The 12,106-nt window shown below is 36.4% G+C and overlaps 1 protein-coding gene across 16 annotated transcripts in view; it reads right to left on the bottom strand.

Annotated features, from left to right (window-relative positions):
- TRIM37 (tripartite motif containing 37) overlaps positions 1-12,106 on the bottom strand; it is a 162,281-nt gene that overhangs the window by 76,654 nt on the left and 73,521 nt on the right. For 12 of the 16 annotated variants that reach the window (XM_074319741.2, XM_074319742.2, XM_074319745.2 and 9 more), the window contains 2 exons: positions 6,904-7,014; positions 5,272-5,350 (listed from right to left, as the gene is read on the bottom strand). In XM_074319741.2, the coding sequence (XP_074175842.1) occupies positions 5,272-5,350; positions 6,904-7,014 (190 nt within the window). Of the gene's footprint in view, positions 1-4,095; positions 5,351-6,903; positions 7,015-12,106 lie in introns of those variants that run through there. The other 4 variants (XM_074319748.2, XM_088802116.1, XM_088802117.1 and 1 more) reach the window with 1 other exon arrangement.

Genomic DNA, 12,106 nt, shown 5'->3' with positions numbered 1-12,106 from the left:
ACTGGATTATGCTAAAGCAAAAAGCTACATATTGTGTAATTCTATTTAAAAGGCATTCTGGAAAAGGGAAACCTAAAAGGACAGAGAACAGATTGAAGTTGCCAGAGGCTGGGGGTGGTGGGGAGGGGTATACCTATAAAGAGCCAGCCCAAGGATTGCACTGTTCTGTATGATGGCAAATAACACGACTCTATTTGTCAAACCCCACAGAACTGTATATGCCACAAAAACTGCATTTTAATATATGTAAATTTAAAAATCTACCAGGATGTGTGTGGGCAGATAGAATGCAGAGTATAACAGATGAATCTAACTACATTACAAATGAACCACATCATCACACTGAAGAGACAGCTAGGGAGGAAAAGAACTAACATAACTTAATACCTAAATAGCATTGGGAAAGTGTTCTGACATGATACTGAAAGGCTGTACACAAACACTGGACTGTAGGTGATCAATTTGTTTCTCACAAGGGTGTAAGTCAATGGTTCTGAAACTACTTGGTTTATGTATTGGATTGAACACGTAAGTATATTATAGCTAATGAAAGCCAGGCTGTTAGAGAAAGAACGATATAATAAATAAAAGGGAAGGCTAAAATGAGTGCTGTGGAGTTGGACTGGCGTAGGGATCAATATAGACACACATGGTTTTTCTTCTTAAAACGTGTACATATACATACAAACAGAGATACAGAGTTCCCCCGAAAATAAGACCTAACTGGAAAATAAGCCCTAGCATGATTTTTCAGGATGACATCCCCTGCACATAAGCCCTAATACGTCTTTTGGAGCAAAAATTAATATAAGACTCGGTCTTATTTTCAGGGAAACACGGTACATTTAGATGTGTTTGCAAAAGTATATACACATTTCTTATTCTCTCCACTGAGAGGGACTAGAAGCAGTGACACTCTAGTGACAATAAGCACAGCAGCACCCAAATCTTTGTTTCTAAATACCATGGTCTAAAAAAAGAGCACGGAAAATACAAGATGAGCCTGGAGCATCTTGTAGGGTCGGGGAAGGGAGGGAAGGAGAAGGATGGAACATATCAAAAGGTCACAGGGGCCAAGCTGAAACAGCTTCTAACAGCCTAAACTGGAACAAACTGAACTTAAAATAATACAGCAGTAGATCATAACTCAAAGAATAAAATAAATATCTGTGAGTCTACACTGATATAAATAAGTAGCTGAATAAACAAATGGAGAAGAAGGGACTTTTCCTTACAGAATTCTAATAAATGTGGAAGAAATCAGGGAAATAGAAAACCACCATTTAGAACACTGCCAATATTAATTACCGTAGGCAAGATCCACTTCTGGGTGCTAAAATTAGTGGTTAAGAGCAGAAACAGAATGTTTGCTTAGTCTCAAAGTATTTGCCCCAAATATTTAGTAATTACAAAGGGAAAAATAGTAAATAGTGGGGAATCCTGGCAGACAACATCTTAACCAAGTAATCAAGATTAACATCACCAATGATGTCTGCATCCCATAGCTTCTGATACAACTCATTCAGAAGGGCTTATGGCCTCTGTGGTAGCTTTCCCAACAACGCGTAACCTCAACTGAGGATGAGAAGACATCAGACAAACCCAAACGGAGGAAGACTCTATACAGTTGACCCTTAGCCAACATACGGGTTAGGGGCACTGACCTCTCACAGTTGAAAGTCTGTGCATAACTTCTGACTCCCCAAAACTTAAGTAGAGTTATCCCTAGTTATCTGTGGGGAATTAGTACTAGGACCACCACCCCCACAACCCCATCACCAAAATCATGGCTGCTCAAGCCCCTTATATAAAATGGCACAGAACAATGCATACAGTCAGTAGACTGTTGTAGTTGAAAATGCAGATGCAAAACCCAGGCTGACTGTATACTCACATTTATGGGAAAAAAAAATCCACGTATAAGTAGACCTGCACAGTTCAAACCCATGTTGTTCAAGGGTCAACTGTAATTGTCTGTCTTCAAAAATGTCAAGGTTATGAAAGACAAGGAAAGACCAAGGACTGTCAGACTGGAAGATACTAAGGAAACACGACAACTAAATACAATGTGGTATCCTAGATTGGATCCTGGAACAGAAAAAGGACATTATTGAAATAACTGGTGAAATCTTAACAAATTCTGCAGTTTAGTTAACAGTACTATAAACAAGACTAATTTTAGTTTTGATCACTGTTCTAGTTACAGTTCTGTAAAATGTTAACAAAAGGAGAAGCTGGGTAATGGGTATACAGGAACTTAATTTAAAAGGGTCTCAATGACTCTCCATCTAAAATTAAGGGCAGCGTCCTAGTTGTTTTTAGACAAAACCTGAGCATAAGAAAAGCCAGAAAAATACTTGAGATCCAAGTATACCATGATCCAAATATCACTGACACCTGAGGAATCCACTGGCTGAAAAACCACAAGGTTATGAAAAATAAGAGCAAAGCTTAAGAACATTTATGATTTAAAAAAAACCAAACCCTCCCAATAAGCACAGAGGGATACCTCAAAGGTTATGACAGTAATGCCCCCTTATCCACGGGGGATTCCAAGATCCCCAGGGGATGCCCAAAACCGTGGGTAGACATCCCCTACTTGGTGTCACTCATTTTAAGGGCAGTCTGTATATGGGTTCAGTGTTTTCTGGTGCAACATGCAGCCATCATCAGAACGTGTTTTCTATTCATGTCTTCAACCCACAAACTTAAAGCCTTTTCCACCTTAACTAAGCACTTATTACCCACTGTGGCCCTAACTTTTGCCGTTTCAGGTGTGACGGCAAAACGAGCACAAATTTTTTTCCTTCTTCACAATTTCACAAATAGAAGATTCGTTTTTACTGTAGATCTCAGCAACCTCAGTATACATTTCTTTTTCTTTCCTTATTGAAAACTTTCACCTTTTCACTTAAAGGAAGCACTTTATGGCTTCTCTTTGGAATATCCGAATTGCCAGTATTACTACTCTTGTGCTTTGAGGCCATTAAGTAAAATAAAGGCTCACCTGAACACAAGCACTGCGATCCTATGACAGTCAATTTGATAACCGAGATGGCTACCAAGTGACTAATGGGCACGCAGCATATACAGGGTGGATACGCTGAACCAAAGGGATGCTTCCCTTCCTGGATGGGACGGAGCAAGATAGCACCAGATTTCATTACGCAATTACAAATTTGTGAATTGTTTCTGGGATTTTCCAATTAATCTTTTTAAACCACAGGTAACTGAAACCATGGAAAGCAAAACCGCAGTTAAGGGTAGTGTATATATAGATATACATATAGATATCTACCTATATATATCTATATATCTGTCTCTCTCTCTCTCTCTCTCTCAAGTGAATCTCATGACTAGTTCACTCATGCTTTTACAAGTTAATTTCCCCAACTGAATAGTCTATTGTCCGGCTTCTTTTAGTTCTTAACCACATGTGGTTTTCCACATTTTGAAAATAAAAAGAATTATAAAGGCACAATGGAAAAGCACTCTACATTAAATCTGTACAGGACAAAAAACAGCTAGGCAATTGTGAGAGATTCAAAGTGTCAATCACATTTGTGTTTATGGATTCTGATGCGCCTCATTAAAAATTCTAATCAATTCTTACAATTGTTTGCTCTCAACATTAAACGTGCAAAATTTTTGCATTATAGTTTCATCCATTACACTGTACAGATAAAGAGAAACCTGGATTAAAAATATCTCATCAAATGTAATGTACATGAATACATTTCCACCTAATAGCAAAGGAAATGCTTTTAAGACCTTATTAGTAATGTTTTAGATCGTTGCATGCTAAACTACCTAATAACTATATAAACGCATGCCAATGCTAACGTGTTAGTCATAATTTAAAAAACGCTCAATTTTTACTTCTCCTATGATTATAGTACTTAAATATTTCCAACTAATGTTTGAGAAAAAAGTGACCATACATATTATGGAGATTATAAATAAGTCTCCTAACTTTCCCATGCATTTACTAACAGTTTGCAGAGCTCAACAGCCTCTATAACATACAGGTACTATGAATAGGAAAAAAAAGGCAGGGGCTTTCTGTCCCACTTTTAATAAATTGCAGAGGCATAATATTTTCTCAGGTTCGTTTTTATTAACAAAAAGTGCAAACTGTTTTGAACAAAAGCAAACCATGAATCACAGCAATCGGCAAGACATCAGACATGGAAAAGTGAACAATATTAAGTAAAATATAAGCAGATGAGATGCCTCTCACATGTATATATATTCATGCTTTTTCAATAGTCTCAGTCAGCTTTCAGTGTGATTTTCAGAAAGAGTATAGCAGCTCAAACTCAAATGCAGGAGCCCAATGGCAAAGTTTGGCAATTATTTGGGGCTAATTGCAAGTATAAAAGTAAACCTTATACCAGTTTCATGTAAACCACTGTGCAATATGTATGGATCTTTAAATGTATTGACACTGAAATCAATGTCCAACTAATGAAAATAAAGGAGAAAAGAGGGTTTGAAATACTTGTTGCACTTTAGTTGTTTGTAAGAGGCAGAAAATTGAAATAATTTTAAATGATCTTATATGTGTGCATATGACCAGGAACATAACCAATCCACATTAATTTAATTCATTTAAAATTACATTTGTAAAAGTCACACAGCAGAAAGATTATGTGCCATTAATCAGTGTGCCTGCACTTGAAAACAAATAAGTTAACTTTAGTCAGTCAACATACTGCAAGATTCAGTCTAGTGTTACTTCAGTTATTCACATATAGTGTCTACAGGGCAGAATCTCCACCTACGTAATGTTTCTGTTCACTAATCTCCAGGCACTAATGAAACTATAATAAACTGTGATTAAAACCAAAAAATACAAAGGTGGTCATTGAAACCCAACTGAACCTCTGGCCAACAGAAGAGCCCTGACACCAAGCAGGTTACTGAGCGCATGCAGTGTCTCTAGGTACATTTTCTGGCAGTTAATTGCCCTTCTGTTGTAGCAAACGGCTTTTAATAAATATACTATTTTACTACATTAATTAATAACTACACTGTTATTCATTACATTACACAGAATTCTTCCCACACTATTAATTTTTTTCTGTATACTAATGTCTTATACTACAATTGTGCTACTTTCTAAAATTTCAGAATTACTATTTCAGGTAGATGTGATGGAAAAAATTAGACCAAATCTGATTATCTGGTTAATGACAATTTGAGCACCAACTACAGCAAATTTCAGAGTCAAGACAGCTTGCAAGTCAGTTCTCTTGGTTTGAAAATTACCTTCCGCTGTTTTCATCAGTACTGAAGCTGAGATCTTCAGGGCCTATTTGTTCACCATCAGGAAAATTGGCATGCGTATCTAAGATAAAAAAATCAAAAGATTTTTTAAAAGACCAGTATTATTTTTTCCATGTCTTTAAATGACTTTATCAAGTGTGTTATTTAAGCGATAAAGATTTGCTGGGTTATGAACAAATCTGTCGTCAGAGAATTTGTGATCTGAGTCAGGTGTAACACAAGGGGAAACACAAGGGGAAACTAAAGGAAAAAAAGGAAATGTGGACTAGATACCCACAATTAGAAGCTGAACGGCACTGCCCCACTTTGTCCTCCTGGACACACTGTGCAAGCAGCTGAAGGAGGGAACAGGAAATGACAATGGTGTACAGTCTGAAGACCGACTTTGTAAACATAAAATGGATTTCAAAGCCAACTAAATTGCACATGCAATTTAATCACTACAAAAACCCATCAGCACTCCAAAAAATTGCCCAAAATTTGGCTGCTTCCTTTAGGAGAGAAAATTACTAAGAGTGTTTTAATACTTAACAATCATCAAATGCTTTGCTCTGTATTGAAAAAGACACTACTGTGTTTCCCCGAAAATAAGACCAGGTCTTGTATTAATTTTTGCTCCATTAGGGCTTATTTTCAGGGGATGTCTTTTTTCATGTACAACAATCTACATGTATTCAAATACAGTCATGTCATCTTCTTCTGGAACATTGTCATAGCATACTAAATGCGTCTGTCTGGCTGAGATCTTAACCGGGGCTTATTTTCAGGATAGGTCTTATTTTCGGGGAAACACAGTAGCACATCAGGGAAATAAAGATGACAATTAGCACAAGCCTAACAATGCTGTCATTCCAGGAAATCTTGTGGAGGAATGCTCAGATTGAGGTATCTGGATAAAATATTAACAATGGGTGATGGATGGTAACTAAACTTATTGTGGTAATCAAACACATATATATCAAATCATTATGTCGTACACCTAAAACAAAACAAACAATACTAACAATGGGTTTCTCTCAGTGAGTTTTTTTTTTCTAAGACTTTTGGGAGGAAGAAGAAATAAAAATTGATGATTCCATAATCTGCATACATTTCTAAGAAATCAGAAAAAGTTATCTTTAGCTAGGCTACAAATATCTCTGAGAAAAAACAAAATTAAAATTAAACATCTGAAACCTCCCTAGGGTTTAGCCAACGTTTTCTATAAAGGGGCAGATAGTAAATATTTTTAGGCACTGCAGGCCACAAATGGTCTCTGTTGAAAATTCTTCTGTTTTGTTCCCCCCCAACTCTTTACAATGTAAAAGGTATTCTCAGAGGTCACAGGCTGTACCAAAGACCCCTGAAGCACCCAATAAGTAGCATCCATTTAGAGTCTCACATAATTTAGGTGTCTGCCCAGCCAAATATTACCTACCAGATTTTTCCAGTACTCACCATTTAGTTTACCCCACAGAATGTTGTTTCACAAATGACAATAATTAAAAAAGAAAAAGAAGCAGAAGCAGCAGAGAAGCAGCAGAAGCAGAAATAGAAGCAAAAGAAGCAGCAGCAGCAACAGCAGCAGAAGAGGTGGTTTTATTAATCTCTGTGAAATGACAAGATGTGTTGCACCTTCATCTGGGGGCTGTGCCATGAAAGAGTCGTTAAATCCGCCCATGCTCGTGTGCTCTTCCTGCTCCTCATTCTCAGTGTCACATTCAATATCACTGTCGCTACTCATTCCTGGCAGGAAAGAAGGGGAGAACACGTTTCTGACAACAAACCACTTCAAGTAAAAGGAAATGGAAATCTCCTTATCTATGAATCCTACTCAATTTTGCATTGGATGCCAAGACAATATAAGACACCAAACAAAGGAAAACCTCAATTCTGGTTTTATTTTTCTCCTCAAAGATTAAAATTACCCTTTCCATAGTATCTGAAAGTCATAATGTGACACCGGTATTAATTTCATACTGAAAATATTTTTTCTAAAGCAGTTTTTTCTAGTCATAGAGATAATAGGAACGCTTAATCCTAATTCAATGTAGATGTAATAGTTTCTAATCTAAAACATACGTAAACTTGTTACATAAACACAAATACACATTTACAGACATAATGTATGTGTGCATATAAAAAAATTCCAGTAATTCTAGCAATAAATGAGTTACTATTTCATTTGGGACTCCAATTTTGCTTTTGTGTATATCAGCTGATTTTTCAAAAGGAAATATCTATAGAAAGTATACCTGTTTCAACAAGACAGCGATCAAGAAAATCTGAAACTCTTTCTGCTACAAATCTTTATAAAGGGTAGATAAAACATAAACTTAAAATACTATTTTAATGAATAGCCACATTTAAAAGAAGGGCACTCCAGTTGCCAAAACAAAGCAGGGTAAGGTAAGGTAGAGAGGCAGATGACTGCAGTTGTCCAGACAGCTTGATGTGAGGGTCGTTCACACTCCCTTGGGGATAGGATAAAAAACGGTGGACCCATGTAGAAAGGGAGTTGAAACTGAAACTAAAACTCCACTCCTTGTATACAGCTAAAATTCGTATTGAAAGAACAGACTAGAAAAAGTCTGCCTACTGGCACAGGAAGACAGCAAGGAATTTTGTTCTGGGCTCAGCTCACCTTAGAATTCAAACTAAGGCCTGTGTGCCTAATTTAGGTTTGGGATTGAAAATTGAGGTTTAAATTTCAGGAAATTAACATAAAAATTGGTCAGGAGCTAGTGTTCTTTGAACAAAGCAAATGTAAGATCCTTTGGAGGGAAGGTTCTAGGTAAGGCGAAGTAAACACATTCCACCCAGTCTTTCCCATTGAATGCAGCTATAAAACCTGGACAGAATGCATGAAGCAGCTATTTAAGGACTCTGAAGAACAAATAGGAACAAGCACATTGGTGTAGACCAGAATTTGAAGTGCCACCAAAATGGCAGACTAAACAAGACCCAGAGTTTCATAAAATCATATTAAAAATGTCCAGAATACAATCTAAAATTATTTCAGCATATTAAGAATCAAGAAAAGACAATCAACAAACATCAACACTGAGATGACAGAGATTTTGAAATTATCTAACAAAGATTATAACGTAGATATGAAAATGCACGTGAACACTCTTGAAACATTTAAGAATCAAGAAAAGACAATCAACAAACATCAACACTGAGACAAGAGAGATGTTGAAATTATCTAACAAAGATTGTAATGTAGATAGATATAAAAATGCACGTGAACACTTGAAACATTTTTGAAAAAACTCTCTGGAGGAAACTTCCACAATCTGGGTCACAAGAAGTATCACAGGAAAAAGAAAGAAAAAAAGAATTCTCCAGGGGGTAAACAATGCTCAAAAAGGTATGTTCCAATCAAAATTTATAAAACAAGGCAGATAATCCACCTGAAGTAAAGGTCAAGCAGATATACAAATAGGACAATATCATGTCTTTTTCATAACATGAAATAACCTGTAAGACACTACACAATTCTGTTTAATATGGAAAATGAAAGGATATTTTAAAAATTACTAAATAGACTTTTTGGAAATGAAAGATATAGTCATTAAGATTAAACTATTAATAGATAAATTTAGGGAGAAAAATGAGATGAAAATTATAAAAAAGCAGTTGAGAAACAAGGGGATAAAAAGGAGTGTTCTGGTGTAGAATTAACCCCTGGTCGTTCACAGATGAAAACATTCAGACTCAGAAAGAATAGAAGTTAGAAAGTTTATTTTAAAAGAAAGGTGTGTGGTGGCCTGTTAGCTCAGTTGGTTAGAGTGTGGTGCTAACAACACCAAGGTTGCCAGTACAATCCCCACATGGGCCACTGTGAGCTGTGCCCTAAAAGAAGAAAGGCGCCAGCAGAGAGGCTGCGGGGTGGGGGGGGTGGGGGGGGTGGGGGGGGTGGGGGGGCGGAGTGGGAGGAGTAGACAAAAGCACCTAACTTCAGGTTAGCTTTTTCTTATATAGGCAGGTTTGAGGGATGACATCTTGACATTGTTTCCTGGGGTCTGGTCTGTTTGAAGATAAAGTTATCTCCTGTCTCCAGACTCTGGACTCAGCCTAGGGCTTTACGCATTACCAGTAAAAACCGCAAGGGAGCTGCAAATTGGATTCCAGTGTATGCCTGAGGATTAAGAAATTGCTCTTTTTCTGACTCATCAGGGAGTGGTTCAAATAGACTGCCATAGAGATAGCAAAAGTAACAAAGGAGGGACAATGTAATAAGAGAAAATGGCTGAGAATTTTCCAGAATTAATGAAAAACATTCTGAATTGAATGAAAATACAACATATCAGAAGTTCTGGAATGTAGCTATAGCGGTGCTTAAATGGAAATTTATATCATTAGATGCTTAGAAAAAGGTCTCAAATTAATGATGAAAGTATCCACTTTAAGAAACTAGGAAAAAAGAGCAAGTAAATGAAAATAAAGAACACAAGAAAAATTAGCAGAAAACAATACAAAAAGAAATCAATGAAATAAGAAGGTTTTTGAAAAGGTCAGTAAAACTGAAAAGCTTCTAGGTAGATTAAAAAAAAAGCAAACAAAATTACCAGTATCAGAAATAAAAGGGTGCATCACTACAGATTCTACAGACATTGAAAGGATAAGGGAATAGTATAAACAACTTAATACTAATGAAATCGAGAACACAGATGAAATAGACAAATTATTTGATAGACACAAACTACCAAAGCTCATTCAGATAAAAATAAATAACACAAATGGGTATTATAACTACTAAAGAAATAGAATTTGTAGTTTAAAAAAAAAAAAATCCCAACAAAGAAAACCATAGCTCCAGATGGCTTCACTGGTGAATTCTTTCTCTTCTGTTTTCAAGAAGAGTTTGTGTATTATTTCTCCCTTAAATATTTAGAAGACACTGACTGAATACAGCAAAGAAAATATTTTACTGTTCTAGTGACACAGTGACACTTACTTTTAGAGGCCAAACCAGCTACTTCTATGAACCACCACCACCACCTCATGGCCCTTCATGGGACTGTTGCTGAAAACACTGAAACTTATGTTGAATTCTTGAAATTCTAGGCACAAATTTAAGACTTGGTACTAGTTTCTGAATTCCTGACAGATATTAACCTTCAGGATTCAAACAAGGAATTGAAATTCTCTGAATTCCCAAAATCTCAAGTTATTCTTTAAATACAACACTTTTCAAACTATATCTTAAAAAATTTAATTTGTAATAGTTCCAAGAACTGTAGCCCACAATAAATATTCAAATGTTGGAACATGCTGTGAACATTACTGGGTAGTATTCAAGTAATGTAACATTTAGAACTTTTAACAAGATTTATAGTACTGCATAGACTCATATATTGAAAATGCCAATTTAAGGAATTATTTTGCTTCCAAAACTTCCTATATCTTAGAACACTGCTCAAGGGATTCCTATATAGTATAAACTCATTATTAGTTATATAGTAGCAGACAGGGCTATGAACACATTCTTATAAAATGATAACAGCTATAACCAGAACTGATTTGACTGCATCTTTCCAAGGTTCTTCTGTTGATCTTAACCTTTGACTCCAGGTATCAGCATTTCCAGTTTTTACTTTCAACTTGACGTAAGTGGATTCCTTCAAACCAGTAATGTTTCAGTGTTGATTGTTAAGGTTACTCTAACAGGAGAATTAAAACTTTTTCATTTTTTCTTTCGACTCCTTCTTCTCAGGATTCAGGAAAACATGCATTTCCCAAGAAATGCTGGGGAGGAATTCCTGCATGAAAACACTGCTGGGTCTTTTATGAAGTCCTACGATCTGGAAGTTCCCAAGCTTTATGAATGTAATGAGAAAGACAAATTGGTCTCTTAACCTTTCGCTTACTACTTGGACTACTAAATCAACAGGGCCTGTACCACCCATTGCCATCAATAACTGAGAGGGAGTAAACACAATAAAACGTGAACTACTTTCATTTTTTTGAAATGAGACTAAGGTGCTGTCAACAGCTCACAAGCTATTTGCTGTGCCTTATCTCACATATTGCAATGTCTACCCATTGCATTAAGTAATGATTAAAGCAAACTAGTGATAGTTTACCTACTCTTAATAATTTTGAATACTGGACCTGTCTTGATCTCACCAGAAGGTGTCAGTAGGTTGTCATGGATAGTAATTACAAGGTACCATTAAATGTAAGATGCTTCAGAGATGTTAATGTGGAAAAAAATTTGCATCTTAGAATAAAACCTGAAATAGCATATTTCTGTATAATCGCCTACCACATTGTTTGAGCATAGTCAGCACTGTCCAAAGCTAACTTCTGAGTTACAACTCCCTTATTCAAAGGTGGTCAAATTTTGGGTGCTTGCTAAATACACTCACTGACTACCTGCTACACACACACTAACGCTTCACTTGCCTTCCTCCTTTCTAACAGAACCTCAACATCATACCACATGGCTATGGGGGGACAGGGACCAAATGTTTAAACTCTGCCAAGTTTCCTTTTCTTGCCAGTTAGTTATGAGATATAAAAGGAAGTTGGGAAGTTGTTGAGGTTCTCTGAGAAAGGTTTTCCTTGTTGATAAATAAATACATAGAAATAATCCTCCCAGAACATTCTTCTGACTCCATACAAAGTTTGGAACTGCAGCAACCATCTTGCTGTCCTGAGGGGAGCTGAGCCACCTCACTGAGTGGTAGAGTAAAAAATGGAGAAAAACTGAGTTTTTGATCACAGTGAATGGCTAAATTTTCCAACCCTTAAACTGCCCTATCAGTTAGGTGAGACTTCTTGTTAATATAACAGAGTAAACCTTTCTTATTGTTTAAGCCAACTGATT

This window comes from Rhinolophus sinicus, chromosome 12 (assembly GCF_057876585.1).
Source record: "Rhinolophus sinicus isolate RSI-liver-muscle chromosome 12, RSI-T2T, whole genome shotgun sequence".
Lineage (NCBI taxonomy): Eukaryota > Metazoa > Chordata > Mammalia > Chiroptera > Rhinolophidae > Rhinolophus > Rhinolophus sinicus.
Note: the sequence above shows the minus strand (reverse complement) of the source record. Positions and strands in the feature narration are given on the sequence as shown.